Source organism: Hippocampus bargibanti, linkage group LG08 (assembly GCF_051943395.1).
Source record: "Hippocampus bargibanti isolate YZ-2025 linkage group LG08, ASM5194339v1, whole genome shotgun sequence".
NCBI lineage: Eukaryota > Metazoa > Chordata > Actinopteri > Syngnathiformes > Syngnathidae > Hippocampus > Hippocampus bargibanti.
The window spans coordinates 21,936,913-21,964,118 of NC_142741.1; the positions used below are offsets into that span (position 1 = coordinate 21,936,913).

The window sequence follows — 27,206 nt, forward strand, 5'->3', positions numbered from 1 at the left end:
GAGATGTGAGACAATCTCTTTTCGTCAATGGATGCTACAGCTGCGTGTTTGCTTTCAACATTTAGCTTGTAGTAGACAAGCACATTCCACCATGACGTCCCTGATCCACTGGTGAAAAGGACGTTTTGATCTCTCCCATTTCATCTAGAACTGCTTCATGTAACAGAGTACAGAAAGTGCTTAAGAATGAATGACTCTCTGTGTCTGTTTTGTCATTATTTAGTTTTTTTTATCTCTTGCGCCTTTCCAGCAGCTCCTGTATTTTGTTTTTCTACTTCTTTCATTCCTTTCATCTTCCTTTCTAACTTTGCTGTTGTGGAATGTAAAGTTCTCCACTGCGAGACTGAAAAAGGTAAATCCAATCCAAGTTGTATTTTTTCCCACCATAGAAATTAGATATGATTGGATATAATGCGACAGTGCTTACCTTCCTCGTACTGTTCATTTTGGATGTAGGCCTCGGCTCTGTCCTTAAGCACGTTGATGTTGTCCGGGTTCAATTGAAGAACTTCACCGCACACCTTGATGGCTTTTGCGGCCTCTTGTTGGCCCTGCAAGAACCAAACAGCAACTTTTTAACATGCGTTCAGAGAAACGGAAAATGGTGGCAGGGCCTGGCGGTCTTACGTGTGTCAACGCATGACAAATGCGCTCCTTTGCCATGGTTGTGAAATGAGCCACGTTGGGCTCTGTTTTCATCACTGCTTCAAATTTACTCACGGCGTCCTCATACCTGAAAGGTCATTGCCAAAGAATGAGACAAAGCTACTGAAGGATGATGTAATGCACTCATTCTCAAACCACTAGTGGTACGGGGGCTCCCACTCCTGGCAAGCACACAGGAACTCTTTTTTTTTTTTAATCAAGTACAGTAAATTTGTAAACTACAGTTCAATTGTATTTAATTTACAAAAGGTCATATCTTGTAATACATTTTTAAACAGTTACACTTTTTTGTTGACTTGTTTCATGCATTTAAATTCTCTTTTTAGGGGTGAGGTGCAGTCGCCATTCCCCACCCCTTTATTTTAGCTCAAGCTCAAACAATACATCACTATATATTGGCATACAAAAATAACATCTGCCTTATTTTTGAAGAATATTTGGGATAACATGGAGCACTTCTGCATTTTAACTCATTCACTGCCAGAGACATGCTAAACTGTGTCAACTCCAGTGCCAAGGTTTTTGTCATTGTCACTCAAATTGCAGGACCCACATAATTTGCTGTTACTTCCAGGTACAGTGACCGCTGGTGCGAATGGCTGCCGCTGCTCACCCGCACACAAAAAAATATGTGACTGTAAAGTTTCCTTGAGAGTTTTGAAAGGTGCTTATAAAGGAAATGTATTATTATTATTATTATTATTATTATTATATTGAGTTTTATGACAACATAAACATTCAATGCAGCGTAAGAAACCTTATACTATAAACTATAAAACTATAAAACTACTATAAAAAACTATATATATATACTATAAAAAAAAGAGTTCATTCCTAAATCATATGGGTCTGGAGTTATATGAGCGTGAAATGACAGCGGCTGTCCATAATACAATGCAATACATACATATTTGTTTATATAGCACTTTCGCAAAAGCTGAAGCTGGAACAAAGCGCTAACATGGGGAAAAAAGGGAAATGCTACTCCCTTGTGGAAGGGAAAAACATTGCCAGAGGTCTTACCGGCGCTTTATCAACACCCCGCAAGAAAAATCAAAACCCGAACAAATTCGGGAATGGCCCTACACGTCATATTTTCAATTCCCAAATAAATTTGGGGATGGCACTGAATGAGTTAATGCTGGTCACCATGGTGCTAATCAATGTATTAACAGTATGAGAACTACTGATGTAAGGCATAGTGTTTTATAGGATGCACACACCTTTTTTCCTGAATGAGTTCCTCGGCAGACTGAATTTGTTTGTTGAGCTTCTTCACTTGCTTGTAGTGACTGAAGCACTGCTTGTGATCGGGATCCAGTTTTAGACACTCGCGTACCTCACTGCATATCGCCACCAGAGGAGAAAGATACAAATATCAAACTTAACAACAAATTCAAAATTCTGAATTGGGTATCTGAATGAGATACTTTTGCTATTATGGGACAGAAAAAGACCCCACCACAGGCTGAAGAGGACAAAAGAAAATTACGGAAGAAGGAGAGCGTCGAAAAACACGAACGAGGTGTGCGTTTGTGTGACTTAGCGTCCCAGTACGCTAAGACGACCATTGCTACATGTGGCTAAGGGTGGTTCTGTGTCGTTTAAGCAACGGTCTCAGGCAATAGAAGAGGTTGAAAATTTTTTGTTGATTTAAATTAACGAAAAGCAGCTAGCAGGAGACGGTGTGACTGAGGGTATTATCGCCAAGAACGCATGGCAATTTAACTCAGATATCAACAAGAGGCAACTACATCAACGACCATCACAAAGGTAAATCAAACGACTTTATTATATCATACAGTTTATTAATTTAATTACAATACAATAGCAATTTATTATACATAAAATAAGGTATATTTTGTGCAGTTTTAAGGCTTATTTAGTAGAAATTGATGTTTTATAGGGACCCGGAAACGGATTCTTCTAATTTTTAATGTTTTTTTTTATGTGAAATAAATGTTCGGCAGATGAACTTTTCACTTTACACGCACTTTCTGGGAATCAATTAGGTTTGTGAGCTGAGGTATCACCGTACTTTAACATGCGCAGTAACATTAAAAAAAGTTTCAAGTTAATGCCACAAGAAATTGCAAAAACCAAACTGCATTGAATGCTTCAGTGAGAAACAAACAGTCGAACAATCAATACAAGTGGATCACAAAAGGTCTCTGTTTTTACTTGAACCGCTTGGCCACAATATTACAGTGTTATTTAGTGTAAAAATAGTGTAAACATTTTTTATCAAGATGTTTATGCGGATGGATGGATCCATGGCTTGAGGAGCCCGCGATAAGGAGCATCAGCGCAGAGCGCCGATACGTATGTGGAACTGCCGCGGCATGGAATTGAAGCGGATTTATGTGTGACAGGAGATGTGAGACAATCTGTTTCCGTCAATGGATGCTACAGCTGCGTGTTTGCTTTCAATATTTAGCTTGTAGTAGATGTGCACATTCCACCATGACGTCCCTGATCCACTGCTGAAAAGGACACTTTGATCCTCTTCTCTTTCATCTAGAACTGCTTCATGTCACAAAGAGGGTACACAAAGTGCTGAAGAATGAATGAATCTCTGTGTCTTTGTGTTGTCATATTATTATTATTTTTTTTTTACTTTGTTACTTCCAGGTTGAGTGAACAATGGCGGGTGCGGCTGCCGCTGCTCACCCGCAGAAAAAATATCTTGTGACTAATGTGTTCTTGAGAGTTTTGAAAGATGCTTATACATGAAATGTATTATTATTATTATTATTATCATCATTTATGTGATGTATGTGCTGTTTTTATGTCCGGAACAGATGTTCAATGTACTTAAACCATGTTTCTCCTTTTTTCTAACTGTTAAAAAAAAAAAAAAAAAAAGTTTAATAACAAAAAAATATATATATTTCCACATGCTAACGTAACAAATTACACCTGTACCTCAAAGCACCACTGTGCTTCATAGTACAACTGTACTTCATTGTACACATTTCATAAGCAGAATCAATTTCAATAGAAGACTGGACTGTAAATTGCTTCTCTAAAGATCGCATCTTGTGGTCCCTTTCATGATAGAAAGGCCAATAAAACAACAAATGACTTGTTTATCCGTACTGATGGAATCAAAATGCACGCGTAGCTTCTGCCGCAGAAGAAATTCATTGTATTCTTACTTGAGGGACATCTCGTGGTCTCCCAGGTTGTAGTAGATGGTGCTGAGCTGGTAGAAGGCATGCGTGTTGTCGTTCCTTAACTTGGACGAGACCTTCAGGTCACTGATGGCCTTCCCCATCTCATCCATCTGGATGAAGCACTCGGCACGCATCTCGCGGGAGCTCACGTCCCAAACGCAAGTCTGTAACATAAGACGCGTGTTAGTCAAGCTGAGGATGAAGGTGACCGAGCAGTCGGGTAGAAGTGTCCTGCCTCAATGACGGCGTCCAGCATGGCGGCTGCCGTCACGTAGTCTTTACTGTCGTAGCTGCGTTTTGCTTCAGCCACCAGGCGTTGCATCTCGTCAGATTTTGACAGCTGATTCTGGGCCTCGGTTGCCTCCTTCTCACTGGGGTGCACCTTTAACTAGAATACAGTGTACCGGTCATGGAATGGAAAATTCAAGAAACACAATACAAAATATTTGCTTTCTGTGAGCATAACAAGGATATAGAGTTAAGGTGCTTGCTTGAATACAGTACTGTGCCATAGCCACACATAATGCACATGTCATAAAATGTTTTGACTTGCAATTAAAATAGGAAGAAGACTGAAGCTTCGGTGAGTCACGCAACTGGCAATCTAATTGCGGAGCAACACTGACACCTTCAGGTCAAACCAAATTTTGGTCAATGTTGTCACATAGTCCGCTCACCACTTTCTGGAAGTCACTTTCTGCTTCGTCCAGTTTGCCTTGCTTCAAAAGAAGGTTTCCCCTCTGGAGACGTGCCTGATAAAAGGTGAGAAAACTAATTTGTTACATCCCATAAATCGCATGAGGATGCACAGAGTAGCAACGCAAAGGATTAAAACCACAAGTTTTGTTTTTCTTTGGCCTTTTCTAACTACAATAGTTGTACAGGTTAATTTGAGTCACCATTTAACTCATTCACTGCCAGATATGAGCAAAACTGTCCACTCCAGTGCCAGGGTTTTTCATTATCACTTGAATTACAGGACCCACACAATCCCGCACTACATAATAATAATAAGAAGAAGAATAGTGATGGTGATAGTAATAATACCAACAACAATAATAATAATAATACTCAGAATAAGAATAATAAGAAGAAAAATATGAATAATACATATAAATATTTAATGCAGCGTAAGAAACTCCAGGGGGTTTTTGTCATTGTCACTCGAATCCCGCGGAATATTGACTTTTAGGACTACATAATATTAATACATTTTATTTATTAGCACCTTTCAAAACTCTCAAGTTTTGAAAGGTACTCGGGGCCCATTTTAAAAACAGTTAATTCCTAAATGATATAAGTCTGGAGTTATATGAGGTTGAAATTAGGGTGGCTGTATAAAATACAATGCAATACATACATATTGGTTTATATAGCGCTTTAACAACAGCTGAAGTTGGAACAAAGAGCTAACATAGGAAAAAAGGAAATGCTGCCCCTTGTGGAAAAGAAAAAAAACATTTCCAGAGGCCATGGCCAGCGCTTTATCGACACTCATGCATGAAAAAAAAAAAAACGAACAAATTTGGGAATGGCGCTTTACGCCATTTTCAATTCCCGAATATATTTGTGCGTTAAAAGGGGGGATAACACCTTTTGTATGGTGAAAACAGTTGAACTGACGATTTCCATTTTTCCAATTTGCAAACGTGACACTCACAGACGTAAAGTCCGGTTTGAGTTCGATGACTCTGCTTAAATCTGGTAGTGCCGACTTGGATTTTCCCATGGCCAGATACACCGTAGCTCTCCTGTAATAGGCCAAGTAATTCTTGGGATCTCCATCTGACCAGAAGAAGAAGGTTTATTTCTATGGCAATGCATTGTTAACGAAATTGCACCTTTAAGCCACTTACCCACGGCGGCATGGAAGTGAGACAGAGCGTCGGCTAGTTGTCCTGCAGCGAGCAGCTTTTTGCCCATTTCCATGTGATGGTCCACGCTCCCTTCCCTGCCACACTTGACTTCTGCAAAAACATACACAAGTTGGTAGCAGTTTACTGTAATACTCAGTCACGTAGGTAGAGTGAAAAAAAATACCTACACGACAGTAAAGCAACCAATCTAACATTGTTTATGACACACTGGTGCAAAATTCAAGAAAGCTACTTATAGTTGGCCTTTAAGTTAGCCTATTTATTGCTCTTAAACTTGCTTTGGTGTAAAAATAAATGGGGAGCTGGAAAAGTGAATGCCAAAGTGTGTTTGCTTCATCTGCAAGACTCTCACTACCATTCCAAGGAATATGCTACGGCATTGACTTCTTGACCAAGAACCGAGCTGGGAAAGAGATATCCCAGCTGTTTTATCAAAACCAGTCACGCTTGTGCGACCATTTTCAGGAGCACACTAATGTACAATTAGACAAATAAATACAGTAAATAAAACACTGGTTGTATTGATTATCGGTTGACATTTCCAATGTCAAAGAGCTCAAGTCCGAGGCTGATTGGCAGTTTGTGGGATTTATAGAGAAAAAGAAACTGCCACCTTCTGTGCTGCTATTTTATCAGGCTCCAGACCGCTTATTGTTTGCAATGTCCTACATGAAGATGAATGAGTTAGTTCTAGTCATCAGGCATGAAATGACAACAAAATACAAACTTAAGTAGTAAGATCATGCGTTATGAGTTTACGCCGTCATCCTAGGTTCATAAACTTCGACCACACATACGAAGATGATCCTATACGTATGTATTTGCATTTTTGTGCGTCGTTGCTAAGTTTGACTTGTTTATTGTCAGTAGCTTGCAAGTGGAAATGATGCCGTCACCAGTGATTTAAATCGACAACATTGTTGTTAAAATCTTTTCTTTTCAATGGCTGTACTGATTTGATTACTATTGACCATACTCATTCATGCTCATGTATTTCTTTTTTCTACTTTCATTCCTTTCATCACTTTGCTGCTGTGAAATGTAAATTTATCCACTGTGAGACTAATAAAGGCAAATCCAATCCAATCCAATCCATACACTATGTATGCCACTTTTTGTCATGAGGCACTAAAAACACAAAGAAGTGGTTTTGGGTCAATAAAACGCGAACAAGTATTGGAAAAAGTCGGTTTAACGATACCACGAATGTATGGGGGAGAAAATTGGAAAATGCTGGCTAGCCTGCTAATGTATTGAATTGTAAGGCTATTCTGACGTTAGCACAGTTATCGATTTAGCTCAGGCTCCGTCGTAGTGAAAAGAAATGACAAATAAAGCAGACATATAGTGTCGTGAAACACAGCACTATTTCCACGTTACGACTGGATGACTTACCTTGGTATTGTATGTCAATCAAAACAAGAACATATGGTAAGAAAGTTAGTATTTTGCGAGCCACGTGCTCCATCGAAACCATGGTTAAAGTGACACTCTAGTTTTTTTTTTTCTCGGTGACAGTTGCGAGATGACAAGCGTCCAAAAGTGGCGATATTCGTAACGTGTTTGGGAGTAATGTCCAAACTAGTTCCATGTGTTGACAGCGTTGAGGCGATGAGCTGTCAGGAAGCTCTCTCCTTACTTTGTCTCCTTCACTGGCAGCCACACACAACTCAGCGGACAGGTCGTGGGTCACGATGATTGGCTGCCCGCGAGCGAAACCACGCCCATTCCAAGAGGTTCAACTCAGTGACGCCACGAAAGCAGTCGGCTTTAAAGGACAACCGACGTCATCAGAGAAATTGTGTCCATATTTTGTAAAATGACTTCAAATGACTTCTACTGAGCGTATTTTAATAAGATTCCACCGCATATAGCTATATTGCGCTGAATATTCAGGAAGTCTTGTTTTTGAGTTGTTGACGAGTCCGTATGTGACATTAAAGACGTCTGTGTAAGCTCTCAGTCGTACAGGAGTGGTCCATCGATGAGAAGGTTTCTTCAGCCGTCATCTGTACAAATGTGAAGGTTTCGGACGTTTCGCCTCCTATCCAAGAGGGATATATAAATGGGGCCGATACGACCAGTCAGACTTTAGTTCGCTGACGGAGCCTCTTGGATAGGAGGCGAAATGTCCGAAACCTTCACATTTGTACAGATGACGGCTGAAGAAACCTTCTCATCGAGTGACATTAAAGAGTTTGATGGTTCTCTTTATTTGTAAGTAGGTTCGTTGTCAGATCTCCCAGGCAGGTGACGCGCAGAGCTTGATCGCGCCGTGGAGTTGAGCAAGTCGCTCTGTGATGTCCGTGACTTTGCGGGGCTTTGCAAGTCTCTTTGAGTCTGTGAGTCCGAGATTAGTCTGAGCTGATTCTGCCCCGTGGTTCGCACAATCTCTCTGTCACAGCTCCTTTTATACCATTTTCAAGCGTGTGCTTTGCGTCAGGGTGAGACGCACATCAAGGAGATCAAGGAATTGAAAGACATGAAATGATTGAAGGGCGCACTTCAAAATCATACACAAATCATACACACGTGTGACGCCACAACATCACTAAAGGAACGCCCCTGACCGGAAAAAAGACACATTGTAGCAGTCCTTCCATCACGTCAATGTATTTTGCTGTACTTGTTTGGTCTGAAAACCTCGGGTTGCACCCAAAAGCCGCCAGAAGAGGGCGTCCAAGCTCCATGGAAGTAATATATCAGCCTGTGGAAACGGGCTGATTCATTCCTCAGGAGCTGGTCGCCATTTTTCTGTCTCTTTTCTGGGACGCTACATTGCAGTCCAGATGCCTCAAAATGACACAGAAGGACTTCTTTAATCGATTGCAAACATGTATGCTTTCCTCTGCAGAACTATTTGAATCATATTCATAACTGGGTGTGTAACAAAAAAGCATATTCTCCGAATCTGAAGCCATTGTTTTGATTCTCCAGCAATGCAAGAAGTTTTGACGTGACGTCACGAACTGGGGGCGGGACTTTCTGAAAATGCCCAATTCGCAGCTCAATTTTTTGCAGATTTTGGACACTTTCAGTCATTTTTATTGCTGTTTTGCATTTGAATAAAAATATCATACTGCCAAGTACTGCGGTGCACCCTATACACCAGAAAATAACAGTACATGTACATAGTTTTCAGGTGAAGATTGCCACAAAAACAAAATACCATTGAGTTTCTGTCAATGTTTTTACAGTACGGAGGAGTTGGCTGACTCTTCTGGCTGGGAATTTTTTTAGCTATCAACTGTCCCCTGAAAAAGGTGGAATGAGAGAAGCAAACTGTTTTGTCATGTCGATGTTTTAATATTATAGTCATCAAAATAATCACAAGTCAATTTCTGTAAAGCGATTCAACATGTTGTACACCGCAATTCATATTTTAAAAAAGCCCACATATTCCATTTGGGTTATACTGAGGTCTCACTGGTTTGGGAGACTCTCTCTCTTTCACACCGCAATTCATATAAAAAAAGCACACATACATATTCCATTTGCGTGATACTTAGGTCTCACTGGTTTGAGACTCTCTCTCTCTCTCTGTCTCTCTCTCTCTCTTCTCTCTCTCTCTGGCGGTTGTGGTCGTAAGTACGGGTGGTCGTAACTCGCACCGGTCGTAAATCGGATGTTACCTGTATATGCACTGTCCCTCATTTAATATGAACTCAGACATATGCATTTGTTGCAGATGTTCCGGTGCTCCTTGTCACTGCAGACACAACGCTGCTGCTGGCTCTACTACTACTACTACTTCTACTACTACCTCTACTTCCTCTACTACTGCTACTACTACTACTTCGACTACCACTAATACTGCTCATTGTACGGCTACTTGGTGTTTTCTTGCTCTCACTCAAATCTGACAGAGTCACCTTCTTCTTTATCGGCTGAGCCAGGTAGGGATCAGGAAACACGTAGGCGGGGTCTGCTTCATAACTGAAATGAAATTCAGGGATTTTATTTTATTTTTTAAAGTATTTTTATGTTGCTTTTGGCACAGGCAACATCCATTTTATTACCTTGATTGACAGCCTTCCCTCCCCGCAAAGATACTGTAAAGAAGACCTCCAACCACCAGTAAAGTTGAACCTCCCCAGCCGATAAACACGCCAACGCCAATTTCAAACCTAAATAATCCAAGCACGTCATGTCAAAGCCAAAAGAAAAGCAAAGCTTCAGTATCAGAAAAGATTATCATCCGATATCTACCTAAACATTGGTGACTAAAGGAGTCGGAAAAGTATACCGGTAACTACTGTAATGTTATCCAACAAAAGTGGTGTAGTTGGCAGCAATGGTTTGTTGTTTCCTTTGTCACATACTCTAGGTCTACCTGTGGTCCCCTTGGAAATGAAAACAATCCTTATTTGCATGAGTCAAAATGCTGTCACATCAACTGGAGTGTGACAAGTGAAAATTGTCACGTTTCGGTTTGCGACCAATGGGTGGCATTGTCGGGCCCCCGCCTGCAGCTGCACAGATGTTGGTCGTTTTAATCAGTGGCAGTTAAAAGGACTCCCGACATGACCATTCAGTGTCGGGTCATTGTTTGTTTAACCCTGTCAGGTGTGTTTCGTCTTGTCATGTTTTAGTCATGGTATTGTTTGATACATTGGACCTTTTTGTTCTGATGACTTTGTTGTTTTAGATTTTTTTCCTGTGACTTTATTTCATAGATTTGTCAAATACACCCTGGTCCACCCTCCTGCCTGCATTTTTGGAACCCACCACCAACCACCACCGTGCAAATGGAGACAAAAATAAAGTGAGTAGTCCTGAGTGAATTTTGATGGAAGTGTAAATGCAGACGATACATTTGTTTATGACTGCTATCCCATAGTTGACCAGCAGATGGCGGTGCTTTATTTTCTTGACATTACGTTGGGTTGTTGTGACTTCCAGTACCGATTTACTTTCCGCCAAATGTATCAGCTGCATTTACAGTAAGAATGTGAGAGCGTTTTTGTAACACCAATGAACTGCTTTAAATTGTGTGTGGGTGGGGGAATAGTACGTGTCATTTAATTATCTTGATAAATGTCCTTACTTTTGTTCTCTGTAATTGGGATCCTGAAATTCTGCTCTTATTTTGTTGCCATAATAGGAGAAAGCAGTCATAGAACACAACCCTGAAACAAAAAGACACAAAATCACAAAAATATTTACCAGACCCAATATTAGGCATGTCTGGAAAATTCTAATCGTATCCAAAACCAGAGATGTATCAGAGAGATATCAATGTTAGACAAGGTATGTTTATTTAGATAGCACACATGTGCTAGGTTAAATTTGCTTCCCCCCCCCAAAAAAAAAAAAATAGATGATGTGGGCGTAGTTTGCTGGAAATTCAAGGCTTTGTGCCGGGTAATAAATGCCACACCTCAAATGAATTATATTTTTCCCCCTAAAAAAATACTTTAATGATGACTAACATAACGATGTGGTCTGGTCCACATACTCTATGCAGATGAGGTAATAAAAAGTGTATAAAAACCCTGTCACATGAAACCGCGCATGCATGTCATTAGATTACACAGCCTGCCTGCAGCAAGGTAAATCTTACCGGCAAAAAGGTAATTCATCCCACCAGCAAAAGTCACTCGAGCCTTGGCCAACTCAGAGCCACCGATCTTGGTGCACTTCATTCCCACCATGACGAGGACCGAGCCGAAAAATGCCAAAATGATGGCGGTGATGATGAGAGCGCGGCACATGTGAATATCCCCTGCAAAGAATTTCCACACACCAAAACAAGTCATACATAGTGTTGGCTTAACAAAAACGGGCAAAGTACGCTACTCCAAAACACCAGCGTCATTATACAGTCGATTGACACGGTACACGACTTACAGTTGAGTGCGAGCAAGGACGGGATGCCCTTGCAGTCGGAAACGCCAGTGGAGTCGGAAACGCAGTCCTTCCACAAGTTGGAGAAGTAGTTAGAAGTGGTCAGGACAATACTGCCCACTTCAGACCAGGTCCAGATCTCAGTTGGCATAGTGGAGCACACCAAGATCCATCCGGACACACAAACCACAAAGCAGCCGATCTCCATGTACATTACCACCGTCCTGTAACCCATCTTTGGTTTAAAATGAACAATTACAGGAAGATTTTCTGGTGTTTGAGCTTTCCAAGGTAGCCTGCGTCTTGGTGTATACCCTCATACCGATGATGATGATAATGTGAAGGCTGTTTGTGTGCGTCGCTCATGTTTAGTGAGGGTCACAGTGACGTGTTTGTTGTTAGTAGGAAATCAAAACGCTTGCCAGCATGGCTCCGGTTTGTCATGAAGAAGAAAAGTATCTCTGTCAAAATCCAATGAGAAATGCATAGTTGCCAAATCTTTGCAGAAACAACCCCCCTTTTGTTTTTTTTTTCTTCTTTTTGTTTCTTTTCATAAATATTTAAAAGCAAATCATACAACTCAGGCAGGTATATAAAGTCACCACAAAATATTATGATTATTGATGATTAATTTTGTGTTGTCAAAGGACTCTTTGTAATTTTTCCGAAACTCCTGCAATGATTCATTGCAGGAGTTTCGGAAAAATTACAGAGTCCTTTGGCAACACAAATTTCCTACTTATTTCAAACCAATAAACACGTTAAGGCAAAAATTAGTGCATCCAAACAATAGGCTACAAAATGAAAAACAAAGTAATGTAGTTTATTCAATACATTGTAAGAATGAAAATTGTGAAAAGCAGTACATTGGGGAGACTCAACAAATTCTCAAAAAAAAAAGACTTTATCAACATCACAGGGATAATACAAGTGGGCCTCAATCGGCAGTGCATTTGCACCTAAAAGCTAGCAACCCCTCATTTGACGACAATGAGGTTAAAATCTTAGCGAAAGAACATAGATGGTTTGAAAGGGGGGTAAAAGAAGCGATTCTTATAAAACAACAAAATCCTTCATTAAACCGGTCTGGTGGGTGAGGTTCAATTTGGATCGTTCATACAATAGCCTGCTTAGGCAAAACAGGTTAGGCAACATTCGTAATACTGATGAGGTGATACCGATGAGAGTGGGGGAAATGGGCCAGTCGTTAGTCAGGAATGTAGGAATAATCAGTGGGGCCACAGGGAGTGGTCCTCTGCTCCCCCCAACCCGAGAGTAGGGACCTATCATAGCTGTGTCCGGCGCCGCCATGGCTGGACATTAGGGATATATAAATAGGGCCGATACGACCAGTCAGACTTTAGTTCGGTGACGAAGCCTCTTGGATACGAGGCGAAACGTCCGAAACCTTCAAATTTGTACAGATGACGGCTGAAGAAACCTTCTCATCGATGGACCACTCCTGTACGACTGAGAGCTTACACAGACGTATTTCCAAAGTGTGTCGTAATGTGTTCTCATTTTGATATTTGTTTGTTACCATTTATAAATTTGGAATAAATGTAGTACGGGGGGAGCTTTGAACAGTTGGATAATAATGATTCTCCAATTTTGTTACAATCAAGTTGTAACAAAGAAAAAACTCGTTAATTAAACCTGAAAATCACCCTGTTACAAAATGTAAAACATACTGTGTATATAGATCTCAAGTAAAGGAAAGATAAATGTTGCATTGTTACTCCGATGAAAAGGTTTCTTCAGCCGTCATCTGTACTTCTTTGAAGGTGTCGGATGTTTCACTTCTCATCCAGGAGGCTTTGTCAGCTAACAAAACTTTTGCTGGTAGCTCTGGCTCTATATATAGATCCTTACTGTCCAGCGGTGGCGGTGCCAGACCTCTGCTATGATAGGTCCCTGCTCTCAGGTTTGGGATGAGTAGAGGACTATTTCCTGAGGCTGCACTGATTACTTCTTTTGTCCTGACTGATTAAAGTCTACGGCTGGCCCGATTGCCCGATTTGCTCTGGTATCACTTCATCAACATAACTAAGCCTATGTGGTAATGATCTCAGAAGTGTTTTGTAAGCATGATCCAGATTAAACCTCACTCCACCATGGGTATTTAGTGAAGGGTTTTGCTGTTTCATAAAAATGGCTTCTTTTACTCCCCTTTCAAACCATCTATTTTCTTTTGTTAAGATTTTTTACCTATTGTTGTCAAATGAGTGGTTGCTTGCTTTTAGGTGCATGTGTACTGCAGATTGAGGCCCACTAGTATTATCCTTGCGAGGTTGATACAATCTTTTTTTTAATTGGTTTACTCTCCCCAATGTATTGCTCTTTACAATCTTTCATCTTCATCTGAAGATGCAAGTACAGATGACGGGTAAAGAAACCTTTTCATCGATTGACCACTCCTGTGCGACTGAGACTTTACACAGACTTATTGCATTTTTACTGTAGTATTTTGTTTTGACAAGAATGATGTAAAATTATGAGAAAGTTATAATTTCCTGAGGCAAAAAAACCCTCTAATTTATGAGTATAGTTGTACACCTTAGAGGTGAAAACCGCCAACCGACGTCCTCCAACAGCTCCAACAGCTACCGGTCAAAGGTTGGAATGGACTTTTAAAAATTTTCATTCCGGCAAGTAGAAGTCATTTGAAGCCATTTTACAAATGATGTCCCTCAGAAACCTTTCCACAAGCTTCAACTGGTCCAGAGTGTCCATGGCCGGACACTCTGACGAAGGAGGAAGTATACGCCGAAACATGTAAGTAAAGAACCTGCTTTAAATTACAATCTTACAGTTCATGTTATTTGTAGGCCTTCATCAGTCAACCAAAATTTGCATTATTAGTTGAAAATGATTTAATAATAATACATTTCATTTATAAGCACCTTTCAAAACTCTCAAGGTCACTTTATTCCATCTGTAAATGTACAAACTTGTATTCATGTTTATATGGGGATATTTATATTCAATCATGAAAATACTTTTTTACGTGATTTTTTAATAGACCTTGTTTTCCCTGATTGACAACTTTTCCCCGAAAAGAAAACAAAAAAACTACAATACTTATTGACTTTCACCGTAGCACTATCAGTCTTTTATATGCAAGGCACTCTGGAGGAAACCATTTAAAGACATTAAACAAATGCGTCCCTTTCAGAAAACCTCTCGGGTGTTGTCGCAGAGAGTTTGGATATTTTGGAGCTGCCTGATCTTCCTGAGCCGTAGTATGTTCCATACAGTCTATTTGGTCTGTAGTAGCCTCCAGTGTACATACTTCTTCCTCGCAAACGAGGATCCATGTATGTGCCTCCTCCGTAGGCATAGATCACTTGCCTGCGCAGGCGGGGAAAAAAAATAAAAACTCAAAAGATATGACAATTTTCATCACTTTGTTTTAAAAAAGTGATATAAATTGATTATACCTTTTAGGGATGATTACTCTGAACACTGTGGCTGCATAAAAGAGAGATCCTAAAATGATGAAAAAACTTCCAACTAATCCAAGAAATATCGGAGGGCCCAAGTCGTACCTAGAGTTACATAACAGATGTCACAAACAATCAACGGCAAGTACACTGTTGTTGTTGTTGTTTTTTTGTCGACAATACCTCAAAAATTATCTTTGGGTATTCTAATATAGTCTGCTGAGGGTGTCGCAAAGTTGTTTTCTTTTGAACAACAAGAATATACAGACGCTCCCCAACTTACAAATGAGATACGTTTTGAATGGTCATTTGTAAAGTGAATTTGTTCATAAGTTTATTCAGTGCTATATTTTGTATGGAATGTATGTTTGAGGCTTTTTAAGTATGTTTAAAGGACAACCGACACCATTTTTTTTGTTTCCTAACTGACATCAGAAAAACGTTTTATAGCATTTAAAATACCCAAAAGCTTATATTTTTAGTCAAATGAAAAACACCAATAAAAATGACTTAGAGTGAACTAAACTACTTCAACTTCAACTAATTCAAAACTACTTCAAACTGACCTCAAAAAGTTTCAGTTTCAGAAGGTGTTGCCCTGCTCGAGAATCAAAACAATGGCTTCAGATTCGGAGAAAATGCTTTCTTCTTACTCATCCAGTTATGAATATGATTCAAATAGTTCTGAAGAGGAAAGCATAAATGTTTGCAATTGATTAAAGAAGTCCTTCCATGTCATTTTGAGGCGTCAGGACTCTAATGTAGCATCCCAAAAAATGCACAAGATGGCGACCAAGCTCCGTTGGAAATGGGCTGATTTGTCTGCTGGGAATTTTTGTCAACGAATATCAAATAGTTGCTCGGTGCAACACACAACGATTCACCATTGCGTTACTTATGTGTTTTCCTTCAAATTTCACCATCAACACGGATCAACACGAAGTTTTCAGACTAAACAAAGTACCCAAAATGCATTGTGAGTCGCTTTCTCGGTCAGTGAGGATACCTACCGTGACTTCACGGTAGATATCGTCACCAACTCAAAAACAACACATCCTGAATATTCAGCGCGAGTCTTAAAACGTAAAATACACCTATATGGGGTGGAATCTTTGTAAAATCTCGCTCAGTAGAAGTCATTTGAAGTGATTTTACAAATTATGGACAAAACTTGTCCGAAGACGTCGGTTGTCCTTTAAGGTTTGTATATGTATGTTTAAGGCTTGTATAAGTAACCTGGTTTGTACTGAATAATAAACGTTTAATAAAATACCTGTACATGCTCCATAAAGATACAGTACGTATGAACTCGAAACAAAATTTAAAAAAGCAGCATTGAGTAGTATTACGTGGTGCCTCTGCAGCAGCTCCTAACCCTGTTTGAGTCTCTTTCCCTCCTACTATTTTGTTTATGTATTTGTCCAATCATATTTTGTGTATTTTTGTCCCTGAAACCTATGGGCAGGAGAAGGGCATCTTCATTTCTGCTCATCTCCGTTATTTTTTACTTTTTTGTGACTCTTGTGAACGGGGAAACCTCTCGCACATGTGATCCCATTGTTTAAAGTCGAGACCAGCTGCTAGCATGGCGAGCTAATAGCGGGCTAGCGGCCGCCAAACCAGACATGCCTCACAAGTTGAAGAGAAGAAAACGGTCCTCCCGTCCGTAATTATGGGGAATATGAGATCGCTCCCGAAGAAGATGGACGAGCTGGCGGCGCTAACGCAACATCAGCTAGAGCCTATCCTAGCTGACCCGGGGCAGCAGGCCCACGTACACTCTGAACTGGTTGCCAGCCATTCTCAGAGCACATATAGGCAAACAACCATAAACACTGACAATCACAGCTATAGGGACAATTTGGAGTGTTCCAATAACCTGACATCCATGTTTTTGGAATGTGGGAGGAAAACCATGGAGGAAGGTTGCAGCCCCTTGGGATAGAGCAACTCCAGAGTGCAATACAAGACAAGGTCTCCGGACAAATCTGGTAGCTGCTGTCACACTGATACTCAAAGTTTTTATGCCTCAGGACTGACTACAAACATGGCATTGTTTGCGATTGTGAAAGGCATTCAAGAAAAACCCACGTAAACCACGTTCCTTCACTGATCACACGCCGAAGCCAGTAAATGCCCTTTCCCAGTTCAAATTTGCAGTTTCACATTTCTCATGTGACATTTATAACATTTAAGATTAAAAAGGTCATATAAAAGTGTACCGTAAGAGTCCAGGTGCTAAGTTGACAGCAAAGGTATTCCTGGCAACCCGGTTGATGTATAAGCAGTAGGCCGCAAGATCAGACACTCCTGCATGCAGGGCGGCACGTGTGGGCAAAATAGTGTCAGGCACATAAGTATGGTGCGCTTGTTTTACTCACCACCCACAAAGTGAAAGAATGCGCCAGCGAAAAGCATCTTGTCTTTGTTTTGCTCCTTTCCGCCGAGGTAGGTGCACTCCATGCCCAGGAAGCATAAAATGGCAGCGAAGAAGCCCAGAGTCAACCCGCACATCAGCAAGCCTCGGGCACCCTGGACAAATGCTTTGAGGACGAGTTGGCAAAAAAAGGTTTAAAAACAAAAGAAAACAATAATGAATTAAATAATTCAAAAAAATAAATGAAATTACAGATATCAGAGAAATATGGAGGAATTTTGAGTAGATTTCTAATCCTAAATCACCTGGGATCAGCTCCAGTCTTACCTGTGACACTCCAGAGAACAGGGAAATCTCTGCAGTTGGTGACAGCCGTCGAGTCGGTGAAGCAGTCCTTCCACAGATTGGACCAATACCAGGCCACCTTGATGATGAACGAACCACCCTGGCCTCCGATTTGGGTGATCCTCCAGAAGTCCATGGCCATGGTGCACAACACAAAGAGCCAGCCCAGTGTGGAAATCAGGAAGCCGCTCACTTGGATCAAACGTTTATGCATTTCCAAAGGAATATAGTCCACACATTAAAATTGAAGATCTATCTTTGGATGGCGGAATTAGTGAAGTCTGTTGTGTCAATGTGGACAGTCGGCGGAGCATACTGTGTGTTGTACGGTGAGTCATCAATGTTGATGCGGGCGTCTTTACTGTAAACATACAGGAGTGTGCAATTTATTTATCTGTCTGTCTATCCAACTATATATATATATATATATATATATATATATATATATATATATATATACAGTAAAGTCTCGTTATATCGATATCGGATATATCGATAGTCCCGGTTATATCGATACTATTTCTATGCACGCACGGAGAAAATTACATGCAAACAGGGTCGGATATATCGATAGTCCCGGTTATATCGATATTTTTTCGGACTCCCTTGAATATCGATATAACGAGACTTTACTGTATATATATATATATATATATATATATATATATATATATATATATATACTGACAGAATGACACAAGAGCATATAGAGGGAACAAAAAAGCATGACACTATATGCTCTAATTGGTTTTTATTTTATTGTATTAGTACCAAAATACCATCAAACAAACCAATAAGGGTCATATACATTGCCACACGTTTAAAGCACATGTAAAGTATAAAATAAATAGCAATTGCAATTCCCTCAGTATCAGAATCAACATGTGAAAAAAACACATTTAAAACATTAGAGACCGTCATAGCAAATATCAGCAACTGTGCTCATGTGCACCTACAAGTGGCTTTTAGTGGTCGAGCTCAGCATGATGTTTATTTTATTAATTTATGTTTTACCTCCATGTAGCATGGACAGTACACCACTTTGTATGCATTGATGGTTGTTTTTAAAGTGTCCTTTGATCTATGTAGCATTTGCGCGATTGCTTCACTCGTTCTAAATTAATGCATGACCAAATCTGTTCAAAAATGGATCTCCACGGTCTTTTTTCAACTCCCTTCACAGAAAACTAAAATAAAACGAAAAAAATGCATGTTGTTGTAATATGTGTTTTTCTTTGGAAAAAACAAAGTTGTTTTGAGATAAAAGAAAAACAAAATTGCATGATTATTAATTTGTAATTGAAAACCCAAGGTCTCAAAGCTCTGTTTCTCACAATAAATAAATACAAAATACAATAAAATACACGAACTGCAAAATTTGTTGTGGCTTCTGATAAAAAGTGAACAATATTTTTTCCCAGATAAAAAAAGGAAAAAAATAATTTTGCAAGATAAAGTACTTCGCTTTGATTCAGCAAGTATATTTTAGGCTAGCAAGACAAAGAACATTTTTTTTCCATAGTTCAAATAAAATAAACCGGAAAAATATTTGTCAAGTGAACATTTTTTTAAATAAAAATGTTTTAGTGTAAAAAAAAAACAAAATACAAAGTTTTACTGCAGAATTTTTATGTATTTTTTGTAAAACTTCCATCAATGGAAAAAGGCACTTTAAAGGACAACCAACATCACTTTTTTGTTTCCTAACTGACATCATAAAACGTTTTATAGCATCTAAAATACCTAAAACACGCAGTATATTTTAATTCAAATGCAAAACACCAATAACAATGACTTAAAATGTGCTCGAACTGCAAAAAATTGAGCTGCGAATTGGGAATATTCAGAAAGTCCCGCCCCCAGTTCGTGACATCACGCCAAGACGTCTTGCCTTGCTCGAGAATCAAAACAATGGCTTCAGATTCGGAGAATATGCTTTCTCGTTCCTACCGACTGCTGTCAGGCTTCACAATTCCCAATGATCACATGTGAAAAAAAAACAAAAACAAAACCTGGACACTTGTAAATATGGGTTGTTGCAATATATCTAAATGCATTTCTTGATTCTGCACTATGTACATTCTTGTTTATAGAACGGTTTTTGCACATCTACATTTGCACAGTATACAGTTGACATTTTTATTTTGTTATGCTTAGAATATCTTGTTTTCTATCCTTTCACTCCCACCCCAACCCCATCCCTCTTCAATTGCTGCTGTGGACTGCAAATTTCCCCATTGCGGGACGAATAAAGGTATTCTGATTCTGATTCGGATTCTTGTTACACATCCAGTAAAGTAAAAATTTGATTCAAATAGTTCTGAAGAGGAAAGCATACATATTTGCAATCGATTATATAATTTATTCAGTCCCATTTTAAGGCAACATTGGGGGGAAATGGATCACCAAAAAAGAGGCAGAAAATTGCGACCGAGCTCCTGTGAGGAATTAATCAGCCCGTTTCCACAGGGTGATAAATTCCTTATATGGAGGTTTTTGGTGCAACATGACGGTTTCAGACCAAACAAGCATAGCAAAATGCATTGACGTGATGGAAGGACTGCTACAATGTGTCCTTTTTCGGTCAGGGGCGTTCCTTCAATGACGTCACGTACGGACTCGTCACCAACTCAAAAACAAGACTTCCGGAATATTCAGCGCCAGAGTCTTAAAACGTAAAATATAGCTATATGCCGTGGAATCTTTGTAAAATACGCTCAGTACAAGTCATTTGATGACATTTTACAAATTATGGACACAACTTGTCCGGAGACGTCGGTTGTCCTTTAAAAATCAGTAAAATTAAAATTCTCGTCAGATTAGTATCTATACATGGTTTATTAAAAAAAATCTGTGTCTTTATGGAGTTTTGGGTAAAACAAAAGAGCACAATTTTGGGTAATATAATTAGAAAAACAAAAAAAATCTGTTTGGAAAGAAATGTTTCTGTTTGTAAAGGGAAAAAAACCCTACGACGTCACCTGGCGTTTAACAAAAGTGTTCCACCACAATATTTTACATGACTCACCACGTGGTGGCTCTTAATATTTACATCATTTAAACATACACGTTCTTATCAAAATTGGGAGCCCTGGAGGAGCTGCTGTATTCAGGTGGAGGTCTCTGGCTCACAGACTGCCCTCTTCCTCTTTGGTAGGAGGACACATGCGAATGGGAGGCAGCGCCTTTGTAGACGTAATTTGTTTGACTGTGGGTGGAAAAATAAAATCACACACATGCACACACACACAGACGCACGCACACGCACACACACACACACACACACACACACACACACACACACACACACACACACACACACACACACACACACACACACACACACACCAAATTGATTAACCATCCAGAAGCCACCAACAGTACCCCCTTATAAGATCCAGTACTGGAAAAAATCTATATCTTTTTTTCGAAATCCATTGAGCTTCTGCATGTGTACCTAATGAAATGTCGTCATATCAACTCGTGCATAGACGACTGACCTTTTCTTACAGTCTGCCACAGAGAAGCAGAACACACCTCCGCCAAGAATACAAAGGACAGAACCTGACCAGCCAATGAAGAGCGCTGCCCCGAGCTCATACCTAAAATGGAAGAAAGGGCAGCTTTGTAAACCATGCAAACATGGGAAATCATTTCAACACCAAATGAATATTACTTACTTCTGTGCCACAAACATTGGGTTAAAAAAGTCTGACGTTATGCGGTGTGCATAAAGGGAACATGCTGAAAGTGAGCAGAGACCTGTAAAAAAACAACACATTCTGGATCAAATCTTATACCAATTGTTGGTTGTGACTGATATGAATGCAAAGAAAATTTCAAATAATGTGCTGTAACTTGCATATATTGAATTTTCAACCAGCCATATTGTACATATCAGTTCAATGCATGTACCCAAAGAGAATAAACATCAAACATGAATATTAACCCAGTTACGCCGAGCATGTTCATGGACACAGAAAAATTCATGAATCGTCGAAATGGTGAAAGAAGAAGGCGACGTTCCTCCGCCAGTATTTAATGCAGATGAGACCAGCCTTTTTTGGAAAAAGATGCCTAACGGACTTTCTTGACACATGAAGAGAAGTCTGAACCCCATTCCATCAAGCCATCAACGACCATCACAAAGGTAAATAAAACGACTTTATTACATAGTACAGTTTATTTCTTTAATTACAGTCCTTATGGAATGTGATTCCTTCCAAACAGCAATTTCCTCCGACCTGCCACCCCATTCCATCAAGCCATCAACGACCATCACAAAGGTAAATAAAACAACTTTATTATACAGTGCAGTGTATTTGTTTCATTACAATACAATAGCACATTTATTATACATATAATAAGGTATATTGTTTGTAGTTTTAAGGCTTATTTAGTTGAAAATTATATTTTATGGAGACCTGGGAAACGGATTATTCTCATTTTAATGGTTTTCTATGGGAAATTAATTTTTGGGACACACACTTTTCACCTGACACACTCTGTCTGGGAACCAATTAAGTGCGTAAGCCAAGGTCCCACTGTACATGTAATTAACAATAATAATGTGGCAGGAAACAACATTAATGCATTTGAAATAAGATACATTCATTTGAAAAAATGGGTTCAAACAAAGTATATAATTAGCAATAATATAATCATATATAATTCACAATAATTAATGTGGCAAGAAACAACATTAATGCATTTGAAAATGAATTTATCTGTGTTCATATGAACATGCTAAATGGGTTAAATTGTATTGTACTCACAAGATAAATACCACAAGACTCAATTTAACAAATCTATTATGCTGTGTTTAAAAAAATGACGAAAAATAAACAAATAAATAAACCAAAAGTGTTGACCACCGTAATATTCTGCACTTTGTACAGTTAAGTTAGTGATTCTGTCCTGTAACACTTGAGAGAGTCTGTTTAGCACACACTGAGAACCACCATATCTACTGTAATGCAACGATTGCACGTTGACATACAAGCTTTTATTGCCAAAAATCATCATTGAAAAAAAACTGAACTTTGAATTGACGTGAAAAAGAAGAGACAATAAGTGTAAAAACCATGAGCTATAGTAACTCCCGATAACTTTTGGTGGGGATTGGGCAGTGGATATACAAGTCAGAGATGCACTATGTGCTTTTCTTTTGCTTTTATCATCCCAAACGTCTTTTTTCAAATAACAAAAATGAAAAAAAGAAACTTGTGAAAGCACGAGTTAAACTTGTGGCATAATACGGCTCCCAAACTGTATATACATTAGGTTGTTTTATTTTGGAGATGCATGAAACTTTTAGCGATGCATGATTTATGAAAATTCATGGTTTAAAAACAACAACAAAAACCATCCTGCTATTACAAACGTGAGGGAAAGGAGTGGGGGGGGGGGGGTATCATATTAAACTCTCTTACCGCTGAGGATAAAATTGACACCGGCGATGCAGGCGATCCTCGCTTTGCTCTTGTCACTTCCTCCAATTTTGGTGCACTTCATTCCCACCAGGGCGAAGACGGTACCAAAAAAGCCCAGACAAACGGCTGCGATCATCAGGCCCCTGCAGGCCTGGATGTAACCTGTGCAAGCAAGCACAATCAGCCAGACATCAACAACCTTATGACCTTTTGACGCACGTGCATATAAAGCACGCAGTAGAATTAGTCACGAGATGAGATTTAGAGGCCAATATTAGCTCGGAACTTGTGAAGCGTAGTCGAAACAGCCTCAGGCTCTCATTCAATCACCTTGATTGACTTTAAAAATCAGTCAACTGGGGCTAAAGATTGACACTGTTCACGGTAAATGGGTAGATCGCGACGGTCATGGAAATAAATAATCTCGAATTAGAAATGTTAAAAGTGGAGCAGGTGAAATAATTTGGAGAAGGCAAAAGTGCAGCAAACCATCCAACGCCAGCATAGAGGGAAAGTCTTTGCAGTTGGACACCCCGGTGGAATCGGTGACGCATGTCTTCCACAGGTTGGACCAGTAGGTCGCCGTGGTAATGACCGTCCCGTCCAGCGAGGACACCTTCCAGTAGTCTGTCGGCAGGGTGGATGACACAAGAACCCATCCCGAAGTGGCGAGCGCAAAGGCCAGGATCTCCTGATACATGCTGCTCTGAATGACTCTGCGCCGACCACGTCGGTGGCACCAAGATTGATTAATGGTTCCCAAGCGGTTGAAAAAGTAGCCAGAATGCACAACGCTACGTTGGTTAATATATTATGGACTTTTGCATTTTGCTATGAGGAGTTTGGACCTGAACATGAGCGCTGACGGCTTGTCATGTGGTTGCAAATGCGTCCCGCATAAATAATTGATCACGATGAAAATGTTTCTTCAGCCGTCATCTGTACTTCTCTGGAGGTGTCGGACGTTTCGCTTCTTACCCGAGAAGCTTCGTCAGCAAACTAAAGTCTTACTGGTAGTTTCGGCCTATATACATCCCTACTGTCCAGGTGTGGCGATGCCGGACTCTGCTAAGATTGGTCCCTGCTCTCAGGTTGGGGGGAGCAGAGGAATAATCCTTGCGGCTCCACTGATTGTTTCTATTGTCCTGACTGAGGACTGGACTGATTGCCCAATTTGCCCTGGTATCACCTCATCAGCATAACTAAGCCTATGTTGCCTAAACTGTCTATTGTACAAACGATCCAAATTGAACCTCACCCCACCATTACGGTTAAAGGAAGGTATTTGCTGTTTTATGAAAATAGCTTCTTTTACTCCGCCACGTCTGGACTGTAGGGATATATATATAGGCCGAAACTACCAGTAAGACTTTAGTTTGCTGACTAAGCTTCTTGGATAAGAAGTGAAACGTCTGACACCTTTAGAGAAGTACAAATTTCAGCTGAAGAAACCTTTTCATCGATGGACCATTCCTGTACGACTGAGAGCTTACACAGACATAATTGATCAAATTTTTTTTTGAAAATTTATTAGATCTTTTTTATATTACAAAGACCTACTATTCAAACACAGGTGTCATTTATAAGAAACGTGTGATCAGGCCCTACCGTAGCATTTATTTACAGTTAGAGAATGATACGGGGTAAGCCTTGGACTAGTTGCCGGCCAATCACAGTGTACTTACCATATTTTCCACACGACCAGGCGCTTCGACAAATGGTTTATTTTAAAACTGTTTTCCGATATTGGACGCATCGCATCATCATAGAATATAAGCTATTGTAGTCACTGCAGTTTTGTTATGTATAAATAAGATTCAGCTACGCGAAAGATAATACAATACAATACAGCTTTATTTCCACAACTCCTGAAGTGTTAAGAAAGCACTTGAAAGAACACTTAAAATACTTTGCTTAATTAATCAGAATATTGATCCATAAATAAGGCTAATTAGATTATAAAGTGCACTGTAGGGTTTTGAGGAAATTGAATGTTTTGCGTTGTGCCTTACCGTCGGGATAGCTAAATAAAAGACACGCAAGCATGAGGAGAACATCGAGACTTGGATGGATCTTGGCCATTGCCATCCCTGACGAAGTTGGAGCCCAAAATAAAAATGTCTATGGAGCCCCCACCCTTCTCAACGAATCCAAAATGATCTCATAAATACTAAATGATAATACTATGCCATGAAACTATAAATAAAATAAAATAAATTCTGGTGAAGTAATACAAAAGGCCTTCAAATGGTAACACAAGAATAAATAAATGTAGAGTGAATGTGTTTTGTGTGGTTTCTTGTATTCTTTAGCAAGTAAGGACATCCATTCAACAGATAAAAATACACTTCAATTTTGGTTTATGAAATCTAATTTGACAAAATGTGACTCACGTTTCATCCAAAATCCTGAGAAAAAAACATGGGGGCAATATTTTAACATGATTAATCTATATTTTAATTGCGTTCAGACAACATCTACTGTTGATCCGCATCATAGCATAACAGCATAATGCTTGGATTGTATTCATGAAAAAAGGACTTCTACATATTTATTATATACTGTATAAAATAAAATTATGTCGTTGTGATTCAGTTATAACCTCTCTCTGTCCAAGATGGGTTGAAAAATAATTATCTGAAAACCATGGGAATATTAAAAGTAGCCAAGTAGCAACATGTGGAAAATACATAATATGTAAAAGAAAAAAAGGGCAGACAAACTCAGAGTAAAATGACACATGATTGTATTTAAAAATTGTTTTCTTATTCAGAATGACATATTGTCATTGACATGATGGGCCTCATCATAATATGATGAGATACAATCGGGGTTATGATCCATCCTTTCCAGAGAGAATAATGTTCACTTTGCCGGTCAGAATGATTCAATGAACGCTATTTATTCTTATGCCTACACTTTGCAATGGCAGAGCTCCATCATGTTAAGAGCGGCACATATTTCTTTCACATAGCGAAATAAGGACTCAGATTATGCAGCAAATTGGTAACCGCTGAGTGCATTTTCTATTCCTTCTCTGTCACACCGCAGGGATATTTCCTAAAGTTGCATCAAATGCCCTGTAAAACTATTATTTCACCATGAAACGGCATGAATCTGCATTGCATTTTGCGATGGCGGTGGAGTAAAAACATCCATTCTTATTGAAATACAGTAAAGTCTCGTTATATCGATATTCAAGGGAGTCCGAAAAAATATCGATATCACCGGGACTATCGATATATCCGACCCTGTTTGCATGTAATTTTCTTCGTGCGTGCATAGAAATAGTATCGATATAACAGGGACTATCGATATATCCGATATCGATATAACGAGACTTTACTGTAGTTAGAAAACAAGAGCACTGTGAGTGACTCACCGTCCAGGTTCAAGATTGTATGATGCGGCCTACAGTGGAGAGCTCCGATGGCGTTGCCAGCGCAGTTGTTCCACAGGCCCTGCAGCACCCAAGTGGCCGTGATGACCGAGGACGCCCGGCTTGTGGCCTTCCATTCATTGGACACCGTGGCACCGATGGTGGCCCCCAGTCCCCCGAGGCCACTGAGGAAAGCCAGGATCTGCAAGCCGGACATTTGCTGGCTTTCGCAATTGAATGTGATCTTTTTTAAGTGGACGAAATCGCCCCGGACAGGTAAATTACACTTTGGACATGTGTTTTCACTGAGATGATTTACAGACAGAGCATCTCTCTGGTCGAAGATGGACACAAGGGCCCCAAAGTCAAACAGTAATCAAAGTCTGAGCTGGGAGTTAGTTATTATTTATGCCCGAGTAACTCTTCCGAGTGCCCACGTTATGGTCGAAAAGTAATTACCGTGCATCATGTTAAAACAAAGAATCACCAATCGCGTTTCGATGGAAGCAAAGTCCACTTTCAAGTTCGTCATTCATTTCGGGGCAAGAGGATGACTCATGACTTCCAGGTTCGGGGGCGACACAGCTTCAGCTGTTGTTAAAGCGTGGTATAAATCAATTTGTATCAGAATCAGAATCATTTTTATTGCCAAGTATGTAGAACA

The 27,206-nt window shown here is 39.7% G+C and overlaps 4 protein-coding genes across 5 annotated transcripts in view; all 4 read right to left on the reverse strand.

The window, feature by feature from the left end:
• Window positions 1-7,360, reverse strand: part of dnajc3a (DnaJ heat shock protein family (Hsp40) member C3a) — a 13,147-nt gene extending 5,787 nt beyond the window's left edge. The window contains exons 1-9 of the mRNA XM_089003332.1: window positions 7,115-7,360; window positions 5,699-5,809; window positions 5,503-5,627; window positions 4,520-4,594; window positions 4,078-4,230; window positions 3,825-4,006; window positions 1,890-2,009; window positions 628-733; window positions 428-551 (exon numbers count right to left, since the gene is read on the reverse strand). Of these exons, the coding sequence (XP_088859458.1) occupies window positions 428-551; window positions 628-733; window positions 1,890-2,009; window positions 3,825-4,006; window positions 4,078-4,230; window positions 4,520-4,594; window positions 5,503-5,627; window positions 5,699-5,809; window positions 7,115-7,196 (1,078 nt within the window). The 5' untranslated portion in view covers window positions 7,197-7,360. The remainder of the gene's footprint in view (window positions 1-427; window positions 552-627; window positions 734-1,889; window positions 2,010-3,824; window positions 4,007-4,077; window positions 4,231-4,519; window positions 4,595-5,502; window positions 5,628-5,698; window positions 5,810-7,114) is intronic.
• A 1,649-nt stretch (window positions 7,361-9,009) lies between these two features.
• Window positions 9,010-11,909, reverse strand: LOC148894800 (claudin-10-like). Its single transcript, XM_089003334.1, has 5 exons — window positions 11,570-11,909; window positions 11,283-11,444; window positions 10,767-10,848; window positions 9,739-9,846; window positions 9,010-9,655 (listed from the first exon to the last, which is right to left on the reverse strand). Exons 1-5 carry the CDS (start codon window positions 11,799-11,801, stop codon window positions 9,385-9,387), a joined length of 855 nt encoding a protein of 284 aa, XP_088859460.1. The 5' UTR covers window positions 11,802-11,909; the 3' UTR covers window positions 9,010-9,384.
• A 754-nt stretch (window positions 11,910-12,663) lies between these two features.
• Window positions 12,664-18,048, reverse strand: cldn10l2 (claudin 10-like 2). Its single transcript, XM_089002656.1, has 5 exons — window positions 17,714-18,048; window positions 17,391-17,552; window positions 17,232-17,319; window positions 15,007-15,114; window positions 12,664-14,917 (listed from the first exon to the last, which is right to left on the reverse strand). The coding sequence occupies exons 1-5, from the start codon at window positions 17,943-17,945 to the stop codon at window positions 14,719-14,721; spliced, it is 789 nt and encodes a 262-aa protein (XP_088858782.1). The 5' UTR covers window positions 17,946-18,048; the 3' UTR covers window positions 12,664-14,718.
• Window positions 18,049-18,473: 425 nt separating this feature from the next.
• On the reverse strand, window positions 18,474-26,827 carry cldn10b (claudin 10b). 2 transcript variants are annotated; one of them, XM_089002657.1, is made up of 5 exons: window positions 26,546-26,827; window positions 23,164-23,325; window positions 21,412-21,493; window positions 21,232-21,333; window positions 18,474-20,939 (listed from the first exon to the last, which is right to left on the reverse strand). In XM_089002657.1, exons 1-5 carry the CDS (start codon window positions 26,757-26,759, stop codon window positions 20,789-20,791), a joined length of 711 nt encoding a protein of 236 aa, XP_088858783.1. In that variant the 5' UTR covers window positions 26,760-26,827; the 3' UTR covers window positions 18,474-20,788. The 2 variants fall into 2 exon arrangements, with proteins under 2 accessions (XP_088858783.1, XP_088858785.1); XM_089002659.1 differs by lacking the exon at window positions 26,546-26,827 and adding an exon at window positions 23,653-24,099.
• Window positions 26,828-27,206: the final 379 nt, after the last annotated feature.

Bases quoted from the DNA above. Each gene is read 5' to 3' on its own strand.
- cldn10b (XM_089002657.1), bottom strand. From the start codon at position 26,759: ATGTCCGGCTTGCAGATCCTGGCTTTCCTCAGTGGCCTCGGGGGACTG. The intron at 21,494-23,163 runs GTAAGAGAGTTT...GTTTTTTTACAG, and splicing joins TGTCAATTTTATCCTCAGCG to GTCTCTGCTCACTTTCAGCA. The intron at 21,334-21,411 runs GTAAGTAATATT...CTTCCATTTTAG, and splicing joins CCAATGTTTGTGGCACAGAA to GTATGAGCTCGGGGCAGCGC.
- LOC148894800 (XM_089003334.1), bottom strand. From the start codon at position 11,801: ATGGGTTACAGGACGGTGGTAATGTACATGGAGATCGGCTGCTTTGTG. The intron at 11,445-11,569 runs GTAAGTCGTGTA...AATTCTTTGCAG, and splicing joins GTCCTTGCTCGCACTCAACT to GGGATATTCACATGTGCCGC. The intron at 10,849-11,282 runs GTAAGATTTACC...TTTTTGTTTCAG, and splicing joins GATGAATTACCTTTTTGCCG to GGTTGTGTTCTATGACTGCT.
- cldn10l2 (XM_089002656.1), bottom strand. From the start codon at position 17,945: ATGCATAAACGTTTGATCCAAGTGAGCGGCTTCCTGATTTCCACACTG. The intron at 17,553-17,713 runs GTAAGACTGGAG...TCGTCCTCAAAG, and splicing joins TGTTCTCTGGAGTGTCACAG to CATTTGTCCAGGGTGCCCGA. The intron at 14,918-15,006 runs GTATAATCAATT...CCGCCTGCGCAG, and splicing joins AGAGTAATCATCCCTAAAAG to GCAAGTGATCTATGCCTACG.